Source organism: Rhinolophus sinicus, chromosome 16, assembly GCF_057876585.1.
Source record: "Rhinolophus sinicus isolate RSI-liver-muscle chromosome 16, RSI-T2T, whole genome shotgun sequence".
Taxonomy (NCBI): domain Eukaryota; kingdom Metazoa; phylum Chordata; class Mammalia; order Chiroptera; family Rhinolophidae; genus Rhinolophus; species Rhinolophus sinicus.
Genome location: NC_142516.1, coordinates 74572882 through 74590861, shown reverse-complemented (window position 1 = coordinate 74590861; position 17980 = coordinate 74572882). Strand labels below are relative to the sequence as shown.

The 17980-nt window shown below is 40.3% G+C and overlaps 1 protein-coding gene across 1 annotated transcript in view; it reads left to right on the top strand.

Moving 5' to 3' along the window:
• The first annotated feature begins 897 nt into the window (after positions 1–897).
• LOC148755028 (uncharacterized) overlaps positions 898–17980 on the top strand; it is a 28304-nt gene continuing 11221 nt past the window's right edge. The window contains 3 exon segments of the mRNA XM_088792867.1: positions 898–1026; positions 2988–3152; positions 7479–7605. Coding sequence (XP_088648993.1) covers positions 3057–3152; positions 7479–7605 — 223 coding nt within the window. The 5' untranslated portion in view covers positions 898–1026; positions 2988–3056.

The following is a 17980-nucleotide window of genomic DNA, read 5'->3' as shown; positions in this document are numbered from 1 at the left end:
CCAGGGTAATGCTTGCCATGGAAGATAAGAATGTTATGGTCTTGCTCCAGGAACCGCATTCTCTGTTCTAATTCATGACCTCGGCCCTACACTTCCTTCCAGCCTCCTCCTAACAGGTAGTGAAGGCAATCCCACCACGTGCAGAGAGACCCTACATTTACCTTGTTGCTTTGCGTCCCTTGCTTTTACACATAGCTTTCTAATTATGCCCCACTGCCCCATACCCATTTTAGGACGAGATATTATGCAGAAGCTACAAGCTCCCCTCCAAATCTCTGCTAACCCTACTCTAATAGCTGCTCAGTTGGTCGGGAACATTCACTATTGGCTTTCTAGCGTGATGTTCACTTACCTGATGAAGTTAAGCCCCTACCAGTCCCCATAATGGTCGCTATATTGGAAACACCCTGAGCCAAATGAGCGATCCAGCTCATTCCCCTTCTGGTTGGTTTGGTGGTTGCAGCGGAGTTACAACTGAAACTGCCTGACTACTGGTTCCAAAGCTGATCACGAGTCATCAGTGGAAATCACTGAAGGTTGAGGATGGCTAGCCACAGTCCTAAGTCAGTTACACGTCCGGATTAATTATATTTACACTTAAGAGTAACCCAGTGCACATTCAAGTTTTCCCAATTATAACCAGTCTTTTGCAGCTGTTGCTGATTTAATCGGGATTGTTTTCGTGGACCACACCTGGTATTGGCGGTAAACTTCAACTTTAACCCCTAACATTTTCGGTTTCTGATACAAACCCTGCAGAAGAGATGGTTATACCAACATTTTACACCAAATTAAGAAGGGGAAACATTGCTAACGCAGGAAAAGGAGTGGGAGCGGTTGTCTTATGGGAAATGTAGTCTTTATGGAACTGGCGGCCGCGCAGGACCCTGGGAATGAGTCTTCCGGCCTCTGTCGGCCTCCGTGCAGCTCTAGTCCCGCCTCCCGGCTTCCGCACGGACCTTGGTCACGCGAAGCGCACCTGGTAGAGCTGGTTTTCCTCGTGGGCATGGTGGTTCGCGTGTAAAGGTAGAGCGCGGGGGTGAAGGGGAATCTGGGCGACCTGGGCCCAGCTTGAAGCGCGTGGGGACTTGTGTCTGTGGAGGAGGGGACGGGAGGTCACGGGAATCCCCCCGGCGGGATCTTCAGTGCAGAGCCCGCGGGTACCTGTTGGGGGGACCCCTGCCTTTCGGTTCCCGTGGCGCAGATGGGACTGAGCCCGGTCAGGAGCAGGTCCCTGTGCGGGACGGGGTGCAGGGACCTTGTGCGCGGCCCGCCAGCCGCTGGTCGGGAGAAAATCCGGTTTTAGCGGCAGGAGGGGAAAGTGCGGTTATAATGAGACCGTGAGAGCCAGAAAGCGCAGGCGGTGAGTCTGCCTGAGAGACGAGCTCTGGGGCTAAAACTACCGGTTAAAGTCCAGCTCTGTCACCTGTAGGCAGGGCTGACAGAAGGAACCTGCCTCAGTCCGATTTCTCATTGAAGAATAATTGCGTTTTGACACAGAAATTCTTGCTTATAAAGCAAATAGCCAACTGAGTAAATGGCAATTGCCATTATATTCAGAAGGTACTTAGGTCTTTCTCTTCAGTGGGTGGCTTTTGTAAACCTCACATCTAATATATGAGGTAGGCATAACCATCCGCATTAGAATAAAAGAAAGCAACCGAGGCCGAGGTTGGTGGAGCGTATTGCTCAGCTCACAAGCTCGGGATGATGGAGCTCCGAATTAGGAGCAGATGTGCTTTAAATCTCAGGATATATCTAAATACCACACCTACCTAAAACCATCATTACACCGTTCACAGCACTTCAGAGAGTGACCTATGCTTACAGACGTGTGGGTAAAACTGGAAGTGAATGTGAATGGACTCTCAGCACTGTCAGGTGTATTCCGGAATTTCTGGTCTCATCAGAATCCTTAGGTCAGACAGAGGCTCCTAGCTTTTCCTGCACTGGCAGGTAGTCTGTGTTTTAAGTCTGAAATTTTAGGCATTCCAAGAGTGTCAGGTTTGGCCCTAATGTGAATTTATTTCCCAGAGCCAGGTCCCAGATTTTGGGAAGCACTTACTTTAGAACAAAGCAGCTCATGTGATGTAGGAATCGGGAGGGATCCAGGAACAGGATTGTTCCCTGGAAGAAAACAGCCCTGTTCTTACTCCTCACCAGAGCTTCAGAGCTGAAGCAAAAGAACACAGCAAACAGTATGTCCTATATTTGCACGGTCAGAAGTTCTTGATCCCTTGGGCCAGATTTGGAGATACTATGTGTTGCAACCACCACACTGGTGTGACAGTGGAGAATTGGCGTCACCCTTGAGAGAGGGGTGAGCTGGGGTGGCTCAGGGATACGCTGCCCAGGGAAGGTCATTTTGTGGGAGACCTTGTGAGGGTGAGGTCTGAGGTAAGGGGCAACCAGACGCACGATGGAAATTCTGTCCCCAGTTTTGCTCGATGATCCCCTGTATTTCACGCTTTAAAACACTGTGCTGCTCTCACATGTGCCCATGTGACATTATTGACTTGTCCTGACCTCAGAGAATCCCAAAACGATGGTTCATGAAGGGTTTCCATGGTGATGTCCTTATGACTCTTGAAAGCTTTAAAGAAATTGGACCAGGGAGTTTCAGTGACTTATCAAGGGCCAGGCAGTTTATGACAGAACCAGGAGGAAAACAGCTGCCGTTCACTTTCTCACAGGTAAGTCAGCAAAAATATCTTACGAAAAGGACCATTTGAGAAAATATGATCCATTTAAAACTAAACTGAAATATTCTTGCCCTCAAACCCTCTATACTCCTTTTACTGGGCTTTCTGAGGATTTTCTCCTTGGAGATGTAAACAGTGTTAATTGGAAAAGAGTTAAATGATGCAGCCTGAGTATTTTATGTAAATATTAGTGAAAGAGCAGTGCCTTATCCTGTACATACTTTAATGTAACTAAGTTGTTTATGTTAATCATTCAGAAAATCAAGTACATTGTTTTTTAACCAGAGAGAAGCTGAGTCAATGAAAAACTGTACGGTTTAGTCGAGGTGTCCACTTCCCGTCTCATGTGGACAGATGGTGCTACCCCTGCACGGTCCTTCTTTGGCCTCCCAGTTGAACCTCCCCAGTTCTCTACAGTCTCCCCAGAGCAGCAGAATGAACACATCTCAGGTGAGCACTTTGTTCATTTCCCAGTTTGCATTGTGATGGATTTATGAGGTTCATAAGTGTCCATATATTCAATGCAAAAGAGAAGTAGAAATAAAGCCAGTCTTGAGAGAAAATACACAGTTTTAGCATTAGCTCTGATGTTTGCAGTGGCTCTTGGTAGATAATCTTTGATTCGTATATTCCATGTAATTGCTGCTTTGTTTAGATTTTAGTTTAGTCATGAATGTACTTGGAATTATATTAAATATTTTTCCTGTATCCATTAAAATAAAGCTATAGTTAACGTATACATATCGTGTGCAGCAAAATGAATGTTCCAATATTAATTCATGGTTGATTTCCTGTATATACACCCTACTTGCTGATGAGTTGGCTGGGATATTTCTGCTTGTACTTATCAATGAGTATCTGTATCACAGTTAAGCGAGCGTATCATTTCCTTTTCCCGTGTTTCCATCCAATTTTGGTGATATGTTTATATTAGCCTCATAAAAAGAATGTGACTCTCATCCTTTTTTTTGTTTCCTTTGTGTAATTTTTTCCCCCCTGTATTTTATTCCATGCCAATTGCATGTTGTTTGCAGGGGATTGATGTGTGAAGATTTTGAGTACCAAATATGTTTATTAAAGATCATAGGTGTCTCCTGTGTTTTTCTCTCACCATGGAGTTTTCAAAGAGCAGAAGTGTTTAATCAGGTTTTCAAAGTTTCAGTCTTTTCCTTTTGTTAGTTATGCTTTTTTGGTCATATATAGAAAATCTTCCTAAGTCAAGTTCACGATGATGTTCTGTCCTGTTTTTGTAAGTTTTATAATTACAGTTTGTGATCTTTAGCATTAACTTTTATGGTGCAAGGTATAGATCAAGATTGTTTACTTTTGCTTATGCATGTTTGATATTCCAGCAACATTTGCTGCAATGAATATAAATACCTTCTCCACGGAATTGCTTTGACACCTTTGTGGGGAATCGTTTGATTTTATATTATTTGTGGTTCTGTTTCTCGAGTCATTATTCTCTTCTGTTGATGTGTGTCAGTCCTTTTGCTAATACTATACTCCCTTGATTACTGTTGCTTTCATGTAAGTCTTGAAATTGGTGTTGTGCATTTCCCCAACTTGTGCTTTTTCATAATTGTATTGGATAGTGTAAATCCTTTACCTCTTCATGGAAGTTTTAGTATATAACTTTGTATATTCAAAATGTGCTCTAATTTTGCGTGTGGTTGCAGTGACTTTATACATCAGTTTTAGACCTCCCTTTTATGTTCCAAAGTCTTGCATCCAACAGCGCAGTGTATAGTTCCATCTCTATGTTGATAGATCTCTTAAGTGTAAATGAAGAACATCTTCCTCACTGTGACCCTCTGCCCATCCCCTTCCTTTAGTTCTTCTGCCTCCACTCACGGGTGATGTAGAGAAACCCAGTAGTCCTCCCTTCTGTGTGTCTCCTTTGCTACTTACACAGAATATGTTACTGCTGACGCTTCTGGTCACCAAGTGTGTGGGTTTTGTTCCCCCCCAAGTAAGTGTCTGCAACACCAGCCAAACATGTTACAGTTTAATTCGTCTGATACCATCTGCCTGGAGACAGCATGAGATCCCACAGTAAAGGGCTCAGTTCTACCGCACTGTTCCCACCCCACTGCAGGTACCAACTGCATTTCCCAGTTGTCACCTGTGCTTCTGACCTTGGGCTATACATCTGAGGTTCCCAGGACCCCCTCCTGGGGTTTGATTAATTTGCTAGAGCAGCTCACAGAACTGAGGGAAAGGCAATTATCGGTATATTAAAGGACATGGTGTAGGATACAAGTGAACAGCCAGATGAAGAGATACATAGGGTGAGTGTCCTGAGCACAGCAGCTTTTGTTCCCATGGAGTTGGGGTGCATCCCTCTCCTTACACATTACTGTTACGTTCACCAACCCAACCTAGAGGGTATCTAAATATGTACTTTTGGGGTTTTCATAGACTAGTCATCATATAGGCATAAATCTTTTTTTTTTTTTAATCTGTGTGTTTTTGTGTTTGTTTGTTTGTTTAAAGAATTTTTTTTATTGGGGAAAGGGAACAGGACTTTATTTGGGAACAGGGTGTATTTCCAGGACTTTTTTCCAAGTCAAGTTGTTGTTCTTTCAGTCTTAGTTGTGGAGGGTGCAGCTCAGCTCCAGGTCCAGTTGCCCTTGCTAGTTGCAGGGGGCACAGCCCACCATCCCTTGCGGGAGTCGAAACCGGCAATCTTGTGGTTGAGAGGAAGCGCTCCAACCGACTGAGCCATCCGGGTGCTCAGTGGCATCTGAGCTCAAGGTGCCATGTTCAATCTTAGTTGCAGGGGGCAGAGCCCACCATCCCTTGCGGTACTCGAGGAATTGAACTGGCAACCTTGTGGTTGGGAGCCCACTGGCCCATGTGGGAATCGAACAGGCAGCCTTCGGAGTTGGGAGCATGGAGCTCTAACCGCCCGAGCCACCCGGCCGGCACAATGACCAATTCTTAACTTTATTTTGAGCATCTCTCATCTTTCTACGGAAGTGGGAGGCAGGGCTGAACATTCCAAGCTTCCGATTATGGCCTGGTCTCTCTGGTGACCAATGCCGATCCTGGAGCCCACCCACAGTCACCTCATTAAAACAAACGATGCTGCAGGTGCTCTTGTCACTTACGCACGTACAAGGGTTTTAGGAGCTCTGTGGCAGGAACCAGGGGTAGAGACCCATGTATGCAGATGATCATCTGCTTATCACGGGGTTACATCCTGATAAACCCACTGTAAGTTGAAAATACCATAATTCAGAAATGGAGTTAGTACTAAAAAACCAAAAACAGTTCATCCATTTCTCTACCCTTCATCGTTCACCTCTGGCAATCACCAATCTGTTGTCGGTATGAACTGTGGTGTTTTTTTTGTTTCTTTGTAGTTTCCACTGATACTAGGTCTGACAGTTAAGTTAACGAACTCATTCTAGAAAAAGTGCTTCATACTTCATTTCTGAATACAGTAGTATCTCAGTTTTTGAACGTCACAGCTGACGAACATTTCGGTTTATGAATACCGTAAATTTTATGGATATACGGTATCATTAGATAGTGAAGTTCATGCTAAATTACTGTTTTAGGGGTTGATTTTAAAAGTCTGGAATGGATTAATCCATTTTTTATTACTTTCTGTGGGCAAACCGTGCCGCGGTTTTCGAACGTTTCAGAACTCTAAAGGTCTGGAATGAATTACGTTCGAAAACCCAGGTACCACTGTATCACTGCCTTTGAAGTACTCCCCTTCGGGTGCTATGCACCTATGCCAGCGCCTAGTCTACCCTTCAAAGCAGTTTTGGAATCTTTTTTTGGAATGGCCATCAGAGCTGTTTTCATACTACACTTGATGCCCAGAATGTCATCAAAATGTCTTCCTTTCACTATTTCCTTTATCTTAGGGTAAAGAAAGAAGTCCTTGGGGGCCCGACCAGATGAGTAGGGAGGGATTTCCAATACAATTATTTATTTACTCGCTATAAAGTCCCTCACAGGCAGTGCCCTGTGAGCTGGTACATTGTTGTGATGGAAGAGCCCTGAATTATTGGAAGGAAGGTCAGATGATGGAACTGTTTTCACGAAGCCTTTTCAGCACTTCCAGATAGTAAACTTGGTTAAGTGTTTGTCCAGGTGGTACAAATTCATAAGGCACAATCTCTCTGAATTCAAAAAAGGGTAGCAACATTGTTGCAACAATTCACGAAATAATTGAAAGATCATCTGGTAGTTGTCTTTCTTATTTCACTTTGCGTAATGCCCTCGAGGTCCTTAAATTGGTCTCCTCTATTTTCCCAAATAAAACTTTCTCCGCTCTTGCACAGCATTGTGTCTGATGGCCAAGTCTCATGATGCGTACAACCTCCAGGGCTTACCTGTATCTCTTCGTGTCTCTTCGTTGGTTGCCTGTTACCCCAGCAGAGAACTCCAAGGGGGTGTGTGTACCTCAGAGAGTGCTCAGGACAGTTCACTAGGGCACAGGAAAAGATGACAGGAAGCCTAGTTATAAAACTATCTAAAAGACAAGTCACTAAACTTTATGATTCATATATTAACTGACAGTCTGTGGTATATAATTTAGAAATAAATACAAATACATCCGGGCACGAGAATAGAATTTGTTCCAATTATGTGAGTACCCTCACAGTGTAAGACAATGATAGGCCATCATAGGCGTCCTTTATAAAATTTTCTTTTAAATTCTTAACAACAATTCTGATAGAAAACACTTTGCAAAGTTATTTGTCATGTCACCTGTTTCTGAACCCTTGTGACTGAGTAAGAAATATGCCGTTACAGGACTCAGTGTCCTTCAAGGACGTGACTGTGGAGTTCACCCAGAAGGAGTGGCAGCACCTGGACCCTGCTCAGAGGGCCCTCTACAGAGATGTGATGCTGGAGATCTACAGCCACCTCGTCTCCGTGGGTGAGCAGACCTGACCACCTGACTCCCTCTGAATGCAATTCCGTTTTCCTTCTCTCCTTCATATTGAAATTACTTTTATTGGGGTGTAATTAACAGAAATTAAATGTCAGTAATGTTCAGTGTATAATTTGCTGAGCTTGGAAATGTTTATAGGTGATTACTACCACCAAAATAATGATATAAAATACTTTTGTCACCCCAAAGACTTTCCTTGTAGCTCTTTGCAGTTATTTTTCTCTCTTCTCCCCGCTCCCTGTCAAGCACTGGTGTATTTTAGTCCCAATAGTTTTGCCTTTTTAGAATTTTATGTACATCGTACATTATTTACACATTTTTCTTTTTTCTTTTGCTTGGCTCTTTCTTTAATTTTATTAAATGATTGACGTGACATTGGTTAATAAAAGTGAGATAGGTTTCAAGTGTACCGGTCTATCATGCATAATTGTATATTGGTTTGTGTGTTCACCACCCAACGTCAAATCTCCTTCTATCAGGAGATATTTGACTCTTCATTGACCCTTTTCCTACTAGCCTTTCCCTCTTGTAAATACCATACTGTTATCTGTCAATGAGTTTTTGTCTGTTTGTCTTTGTTTTTGTTTTCAGTTTCATATCCCACATATGAATGAAATCATATGGTTCTCGACTTTTATCCGTCTAACTTTTGTCGTGGCCAAGTAATCTGTTGTATGTAGGTACTAGGTCTTTATCCAGTCATCTATTGAAGGATGCTCTGTTTGTTTCAACATCTTGACCACTGTGAATAATGCTGAAGTAAACATAAGGGCACATATATCTTTATGGATAAATGTTTTCAGATTTTTTTGGGTAGACAGTGAGGAGAGAAATTGCTGGGTCACGTGGTAATTGTATTCTTAATTTTTTGTGCAACCTCCATACTGTTTCCATAGTGGCTATTCCAATTTGCTTTCCCACCAACAGTGTATGAGGGTTCCTTTTTGCCCCACAGCCTCTCCAACGCTTTCGATGACTTGCCTTGTTGATAACAGCCATTCACACAGGTGTGAGATACTATCTCATTGAGGTTTTGATTTGCATTTCCCTGTAGCTAGTAAAGTTGAGCATCTTTTCCTTGTATCTGGTGGTCGTTTATTTGTGTTCTTGGGATGAGTGTCTCTTTCGGGCCTCTGCCCATTTGTTTTGGAGGGCGCAGTTCACAGTGACCCATTCGAGAATCCAACCAGCAACCGTGGTGTTACTAGCACCGTGCCCTAACTAATTGAGCTAACCGGCCACCCATAATTGGATTGTTTGATTTTTGTCGTTGTCATTGAGTTATGTGAGTTCCGTATATATTTTGTATTTGGCCCGTCTATGGTAGGCGTTGTTTGCAAATATCTTGTCTGATTTGGTTGGTTTTCTCTTTGTTTTAGTGATGGTTTGTTTTGCTGTGCAAAAGCTTTTGAGTTTGATATAGTCCCATTCTTTTATTTTTGCTCTTACTTCCCTTGCCTTTGAGATCACACTCATAAAATCCTCTGTGAGACCAAGTTCCGTGAGTTTAATACCAATGGTTTGTTCCACGTATTTTATTTTTTTCATGTCTTGTGTTAGGTCTTTGATCCACTTTATTGAGTTTTGTTGTACGGTGACAGATATTATAGCAATCTGCTTTCCTTCTTTTGCATGTGGCTTTCCAATTTTCCAGCACCATTTATTGAAGAGGCTTTATTTGCTTAACAGTATGTTTTTGGCTCCTGTATTGAAAATTATTTGCCCATATGTATGTGGGTTCATTTGTAGGCTCTCATTCCTGTTCCATTGGTCTGTGTGTCTGTTTTTCTGCCAGTACCATGTGGTTTTGAGTATTGTTTCTTTATAGTATAATTTGAAGTCAGGAGGTATGACCCTCCTGCTTTGTTCTTTTTTTTCAGGATTGCTTGGCTAATCATGATCTTTTGTGGTTCTATACAAATCTGATGATTTTTTCCTCTATTTCTTTGAAAAAAATGCCTGTGGGGTTTTGATGGAGATTGGATGAAGTCATCATATTGCTTTGGGTAATTTAATTTGGCCATTTTAACTGTGTTAATCCATGGAAGAATTTCTCTCCAATTCTTTGTTCCACTTAGCTTTTGAGATTAATGCATGCTTTTGTGCATGTCACCATTCTTTTTATTTCTAGGCAGTATTTCTTTGCATGTGTACACCACAATTTGTCAGCCGTGTACCACTTGATAGACATGTAGGGTTTTCCTTATTTGTGCTGTTAGGAATAGAGTTGCAGTATGCATTTAAGTACATGTTTTGTTGAGACATTTGTTTTCATTTGTCTTGTGTAAACATTCCAAAGTGTGGTATTATTGTTCTTACGTTCACTTTATAGGAACCTGCCCAATGTTTCCAAAGTGGCTGTGCCGGTTTGCGTGCCCATTAGCAGTGTCTGATAGTTATGGTTGCTCTACATTCTCACCAACATGTGGGAATGGAGGTCATTATGGTTTTTTGTTTTTGTTTTTAACAAACAACAAACGTAGATTTCTCACAGTTGTGGAGGCTGGAAGTCCAGGATCATGGAGTAGACTCCATGTCTGGTGGAGACCCACTTCTGGGTTGCAGGCTGCCAGCCTCTCACTGTGTTCTCCCATGGTGGCCTTTACTTTGTTTTTGTTTGTTTGTTTTACAGTCATAAAGTAGATATTTAAAATAAGAGGAAGAGACCACTTAAAATTGTGGGAGTAGAAATCATTTTTTGTTTTAGTCTATTCCTTTCTACATTTCCATATTTTTGAAGCCCAATAAATGTTGTTTCCAATTTACATGTGACTTTTAACCAGTAGTGCTTTCATTTCTTTTCCTATAACTTTGTGCCGTAATGAATTTTCTGGATGTGCACAAAGATCTCTAATTTATGTAAGAGACAGCTAGGAAATACTTTTTACATATCATATAACTGCATATTAAATAATTGTGCTTTTGTAACTTTTATCTTGGAGCATGATTAAACAGTGGTTTGTTTGTTTTTTAAAGATTCTATTAGATGTTTTTGTATCTTACTGGATTTTCATTTGTGTTTTCCTCATGACTAAGGAAGTTGAACATCTTTTCAGGTACTTTTTGCCATGCATGGATTTTGTTTCTTGAAATCTGTTCAAATATTTAGCCCATTTTTCAAGACTGTTTCTTTTAAAGAGTTACATTGAATTGACAGAGTTCTTTATATAATCTTTATGGAAGACCAGGATTAGATAAATCTTTTGCTAAGTTTTCTTCCTATCTTTTGCTTTTTCTTCTTAACAGTGTCTTGGAACAGCAGAATTTTTTGTTTTTTAAGATATCGTTTGTTTTTTTCTTTTTTTTCCCCAAGGTTTTTTCATCGTTTGTTATATTTCATCGTTTTTGTATCTTTTTAAATATTTGTTTTGCCTAATCTAAAGTCACTAAAATTTTCTCCCTTGTTTTCTTGAAGATATTTTATAATTTTACATGTAGGACTTTGATTCACTGCCAACGAATTTTTTTATGTGCTGTGAAATAAGAGTTGTGGTTCACCTTTTTATATCTGTGTCTAGTTATAGTCATGCCATTTGCTGGAAGGATTATTAGTTTTCCATTGAATTGGCTTTGGTTCTTTGCCAAAAACAAATTGACCATATATATGTAGTTCTGTACCTGGACTCTATTCCGTTTAATGGTTCTGTGAGTCTGAAACGCACCTTCTTGATTTTGTAGCTTTCTGGAAAGTTACCAAATAAGGAAGATTTAGTACTCCAAATATATTTTTAATTTGAAAATTATTTTGATTATACGTTCTTTGTAATTTCCATATAATTTTTAGAATTTTGAATCAATTTCTTCAAGACTTTTGCTTGGAATTCTGGTTGATATAGTCTTGAGTCTTCACAATGGTCCAGAAGGATTTACGTATTAATAATATGGATCTTCTGATACATTAAGTGATAGTGTATCTCTCCCTTTTATTTAGGTCTTTACCTTTTTTGTTTGCAATGAGTTGTAGCTCTGCGTGTATTTTACACATATTTTGTTCAATGTATTTTATGAAGTTGATGATACTGTAAATGGCCTCTACTTTACAACTACAAATTCCAATTGTTTGTTAGAAATACATAGAAATCCAGTTGATTTATTTATAGTCGTTGTGTTTTGTAACTTTATTATTCTTATTGTAGCAGATCTTTTGGAGCTCCTGAAGGATGTTTTATATGAACAGTTATGTTATCTGAATTAAGATATGTTACTTCTTCATTTTTAAACTATATGCCTTTTGTTTTTTGTTTCGTCACTGGCTAGGGCCACCAATGTAACATTGAACACAAGTGGTGACAGAATATACTTATTTGTTGTTTCTAATCTTCGAGGTAAAGCATTCATTCTTCACCATGACATAATTAATTAACTGAATCAATTGTTAGTTTCTAAAACTGACCTTTATCAGTTTCAGGAAATTCTCTCATCTGTTGAAAGTTGTTGTTTTTTTTTAAATTAAGGTTTTATTGGGGAAAGGGAACAGGACTTTATTGGGGAACAGTATGTATTTCCAGGACTTTTTTCCAAGTCGGTTGTTGTCCTTTCAGTCTTAGTTTTGGAGGGCGCAGCTCAGCCCCAGGTCCAGTTGCCGTTGCTAGTTGCAGAGGGTGCAGCCCACCATCCCTTGCGGTATCGAACCGGCAATCTTGTGGTTGAGAGGACGTGCTCCAACCAACTGAGCCATCTGGAGCTCCGTGGCAGCTCAGCTCAAGGTTTCGTGTTCAATCTTAGTTGCAGGAGGCGGAGCCCACCATCCCTTGCAGGAGTTGAGGAAGTGACCTGGCAACCTTGTGGTTGAGAGCCCACTGGCCCATTTGGGAATCGAACCAGCAGACTTCGGAGTTAGGAGCATGGAGCTCTAACCGCCTGAGCCACCGGGCCGTCCCCTAAAGGATATTTCTAGATGTAACGTCTCAAGACGTGATGCCATGGTAATACTTATAAATTGAGTCCACCGATTTGTACTATTTTCTAGAAGAGATTGGATAGAACTGGTATTGTTTCTTACTTAAATATGATGGTGACTATATGGTTTTTATAAGTTTTCTTTATGAAGTGGAAGAAATTCTCTGTCCTAGTTAAGTTAGAGAATTTTATCATGAATGGGCTTTAATTTCCCTCTTTCTCTTTATTTGGGCTTCATTTTGTTATTTTTCTAATTTCTTGAGATAGAAGCTCGATTATTGACTTGAGAATTTTCCTGTTTTCTAATGTAAGCATTTAGTGGTATCAGTTTTTATCTCAGTGCTGTTTTATCTGCCTCCCACAAATTTTGATATGTCTTACTTTCATTTTGTTCAGTGTATTTCTTTTAGTTTTTCTTGAGACTTCCTCTTTGAAAGACTTTAGAAATGTGTTGTTTAACTTCCACATCTTTGGAGAGTTTTGTAAAACTTTCTGTAGCTGATTTTTAGTTTGATTTCATTGTGGTCAGAGAATACGCTCTAGTTCATTTTCATTAAACTTCTTTCTGTTGTGGTTTTTTAATATCCCAGGATAATGGCTATCTCGGTACATGTTCTATAGAGTTTTTAAAAGTATGTGTATTCTGCTGTTACTGTGTGGACTTTTCTGTACATGTCTATGACAGCATGTTGGTTGATGGTTTTGTTAAGTTGTGTATCTGCTTATTTTCTGTCTAGTTCTATCAGTAGTTGGAAGGGGATGTTGAAGGTTCTGATTATAATTATGGATTTGTCGACTTCTCTTTTTAATTCTCTTAGTTTTCTTCATGTATTTTGAATCTCTGTTGTTGCTATATACATGTTTCATATGGACATGTCATTTTGGTGGGTTGTTCCTTTAATCATTATGTACTGTCCTTCTCTTTCTCTCTTAATATTCTTTTCTGTTCAGTTTCCTTTATCTGGCAGAAATATAGACCTTCTGCTTTTTTTTTTCTTTTTTAAATGTATGCGCGGTATGTCTTTTTCTAGTGTGTTACGTTTAAACTTGCCTACATCATTACTTTGAATTCAGTTTCTTGTAGACAGTATGTAGTCAGATTGTTTGTAAATCCGTCTGATTGTGTTTTACAAGTTGTCTTTAGATCGTTTGCATTTGACATAATTATAGATATGTTAGGGCTTAAGTCTGCTGTTTATTATTTTCTTCTATTTCATTATTTTTTCCTTCCTGTGGGCTACCTCAGTATTTTATAGAATTCCATTTTGATCTGCCCATAGTGTCTTTGTGGTTTTTGTGTAGTTCTTTTTAGTGCTTTCTCTAGGAATTCCATTTTATATAACTTATCACAGGCTGCTAGTGTTCACATTTTATTAGTTTGAGTGAAGTGTGCCTCCTTTTACCTTCCCTAATTTATAATGTAACTTTGTCAAACATTTTCTCTCCACATACTCATAACTATATCAGACAGTTATAATGCTGCTTCCACCATGAAGGAGTTTAGAAAACGTAAGAAAAGGAATGCGTGTTGGATATACCGTAGCCCCCCTCATCCCTGGTTGTGCTTTCCATGGTTTTAGTTACCTGCGGTCAACCGAGGTCTGCAAAGATTCAATGGAAAAATTCCAGAAATAAACAGTAAGTTTTAACTTGTGCGTTATTCTGAGTAAGTAGTGTGATGAAATCTTGGCCGTTCTGTGTGGGACATAAGTCATTCTTTTGTCTAGGGTCTCCACACTGTGTTTGCTACTGTCACTTAGTAGCCATCTGGGTTATGAGATCGACTGTCAGGGTGTTGCAGTGTTTGTGTTCGAGTCATCCTTGATTTACTTCATAATGACCTAAAGCGCAAGAGTAGTGGCTGGCAATTCGGACATACCAAAGAGAAGCCGTAAAGTGCTTCGTTTAAGTGAAATCCATACTGGGGCTCAAATTACAGTTAACACGGGGATTCCTGTGACTTTTAACAGGATGCTTTCTGTAAGGGCAGGTGTTGTATAGAGGACAAATAGTTATGCTTCACCTGAACCATTGGAATGATTGCCTTAACCAACCTCACTGGTGACACAGCACCCATTGTAGTGCATCATGGACCTAGTGACCCAAGTAACGTAATGAAATTACATGTCTGACACTTATGCTTCATTGGCTTGACAAATGTAACTCAGTGAACCCACCCTTCAGTTATGCCATTGCACAGTCTTTGCAGGCGAGATCTTAACCACATCCAACTTTTCTCAGGAGCACAGATAAGATTATTACATTGATGACATGCTCCTCTGAGGAGATGAATTTGACACAGTCATTCAGATCATACAGATACTCATAAAAGACCTCACAAAACGTAGTGAGTCATTGTCCCATCCTTAGTACAAAGCCGCACCTCCTCAGTTAAATTCCTGAGAATTATTTCATCAGTTGAGGGACTGCTGTATTTCTGACATTCATGAAATAGCTCTTAGCACTCTCCATATCCTCAACGTTACCAATACCTGTGCTTTTTTTTTTTTTACTACCTTTGGTTTTTGGTGACAACATATTCCTTTTAACAAATTTCATAATATTAGTCACAAATCATCCACTTTGGATGGTGTTTCCTACAACCAAAGGCTGTATAATCTGTCTAAATTGTTATGTAAGAGGGACGTCTATCCCTGAGAGACTCTTGCTGTAGAGGCTTTAGCAACCTCTTCTCATGCCTCTTGGACTTTCTGGACCACCCATGCTACACATAAAATGCCCATGAGCCTCCGATGCAGGAAAGTGCCCCCGTTATCATGTGACATGCCATTGGAGCAGCATTGTGGACTGCACACTTGCCTTTCCTGGAAATAGATACTCACATGTCCTGAGTCTGTGACTTTCAGTACCCAGCTGAACAGTGTGCCTTGTGTCCTAGAAGCCGTATCCGTCAACCTCAGGATGGCCAGTGAGACCTCCTGGCTGAAGTGCAAGTGGTGTTTACAAGACAGATACACACGAGCTCTCTGGCACATCCCACGTACAGCAGGAAGGGGCCTGGCCTGCCCTGTGCTCAGTCCATGGGTAGATGGTGCAGTGCTGGAGGAGGTCATCCTTATTCCAGACCTCCTGACCCCCTAGGGAACCTCTTGGGATCAACTGAACGAACAGCAGAAGGAGTTCCCTCATTTTGCGGATGGCAGTGCCACTGTGACTCGTAACGGATCTCCCTGGAGAACTGCTTCTTTTCCTCCTTTACCTGGGATTTCTGTGATCAAGACTGGACCCAAGATAGTACAACTGGCCAAACTTCAAGCACTCATCTTGCTATTTGAGGATGCGCTAACCAATATTGGTCCCATCTGCACCGTTTTACAGACATTTCAGCTATTGCCAATGAACTGACTGAGTGGTTCAACCAATGAGAATGACAATTTCCTCTCCAGTTTAGTCCCCTTTGGGGGAAAGACTCTGGACATCTTGCCTCCCCAATACCCAAACATATAAATCACGGTTACACATGAGTCTGGCCCTACTAAAGCCATGATACGAGGCGTCATTAAGACACTCCTTTAAAGTTCTTGATGTCATAGATGATGACCAAAGCGCTTAGTGTCACTTCTCAAAATACACAGTACTGGGCTCTTGAACAAAAACCTTTTACTTTCTTTACACCTCATGCTGCAGTCCTCATAGAGTGCCATATTAGCTAATGAGTTCAAATCCAATTAAGGGGAACATGGCACCTCTCAATCATCAAACATCAGATGTGAATTGTAATGGAGTCTGACTCCATTATTGATGATTGACTTCTAACGGCCCTTCTTCGAATTCTTGCTACGTAAGATACTTTCATTTGTGAATCAATCTTCCCTCCTTTCCTTTCCTTTCTTCCTTTCTTCCTTCCTTCTTTCCTTCCTTCCTTCCTTTCGTCCCTCCCTCCCTCCCTCCCTTGCTATCTGGATAACTTTTCTTTTCGTAGCATAGTTGACCCAGCTAGAACCTCCAGTACAATAGTGAATAGAGGTGTTCAGAATGAACATCCTGTCTTCTAATATTAGGTGGAAGCTCCAGGTTCTGATCATGAACTGTGATGCTAGCTGTGGGGTTTTCTTAGATACCCGTTATCAGATGGAAGAAGTTCCATTCTGTTCCTAGTTTGTTCAGCACTTTTATCGTGAAAGAGTATTGAGTTTTGTCATAATGCTTTTTCTGTCTATGAAGATGATCGTGTGGTTTGTAATCTATTCATACGGTGAATTACATTGCTGGATTTTTGGATGTTACACCAGCCGTGCATACTTGGGATAAGTCTCACTTGGTCATGGTGTATAATAAATACATTGAATATGTTTCTAGATTCAGTTTCTAGATTTGATGGGGATTTTTGCTTCTGTATTCATAAGAGGTATCAGTCCGTAGTTTTTTTGTGATGTCTTTATCTGGTTTTGGTATCAAGGTAATGCTGGCCTCTTTCAATGAGATAGGAAGTATTCCCTTTTCTGTCATTTGGAAGAGTTTGTAAAGAATTGGTATTATTGGTTCTTTAAATGTTTGGTAGAATTCAGCTGAAAATCCTATGGGCATAAGCTTTTCTTTGTGTGTAGTGTTTTGGGTACTGATTCAATCTCTTGTGATAACTCCATTCAGAGTTTCTATTCCTTCTTGACCTAGTTTCTATAGTTTGTGTCTTTCCAGGAATTTGTCCCTTTTATTAAGTTATCTAATATATTGCTATATATTTGTTCATAATATTCCCTTATACTCATTTTTTTATTTCTGTATAGTCAATAGCAATGTCATCTCCTTCATTTCTGATTTTAATAATTTGCATCTTCTCCCTTTATTCTCTGGTTAATCTAGGTAAAGATTTGTCAGTTTTGCTGATCTTTTCAAAGAACTGAGTGTAATTACTTTGATTTTGTATCTTTTCTTTCATGAATTTCTAATCCAGTCTTTTTTGTTTGTTTCGTTTGCTTGTTTTAGGTTTAGTTTGTACTACTTGTTTTTCGTTTGCATGAAGATGTAAGGGTTAAGTTGTTGATGTGAGATCTTCTTTCTTAATACACTTGACCCTTGAACAACATGAGTTTGAACTGCTTGGGTCCACTTATACACATATATTGTTTCAATAAATATACATTTGGCCCTGCACATCCCTGGGTTTTTCATTTACAGATTCAACCAACTGTAGATTGAAAACAGTATTTTGAATCTGGTTAGTAGTCCATGGATGCGGAGGGCAGACGGGATGCATTGTTTTATGTTATTTTATATAAGGGACTTGAGCAGCTATAGATGTTAGTCTCCGTGGGATGGGATCATCCTGGAGGCAAACCCCCATTTATATAAGTTATGACTGAGTTTTTCAGGAGTCAGAATTTATATGTGGATCTTCACCTGCTCAAGGGGCGGCACCCCAACACCTGCTTTGTTGAAGAGTCAACTGTAAAGTTGTTTATAGCCATAAATTTCCCTCTAAAAACTGATTTTGCTTCAT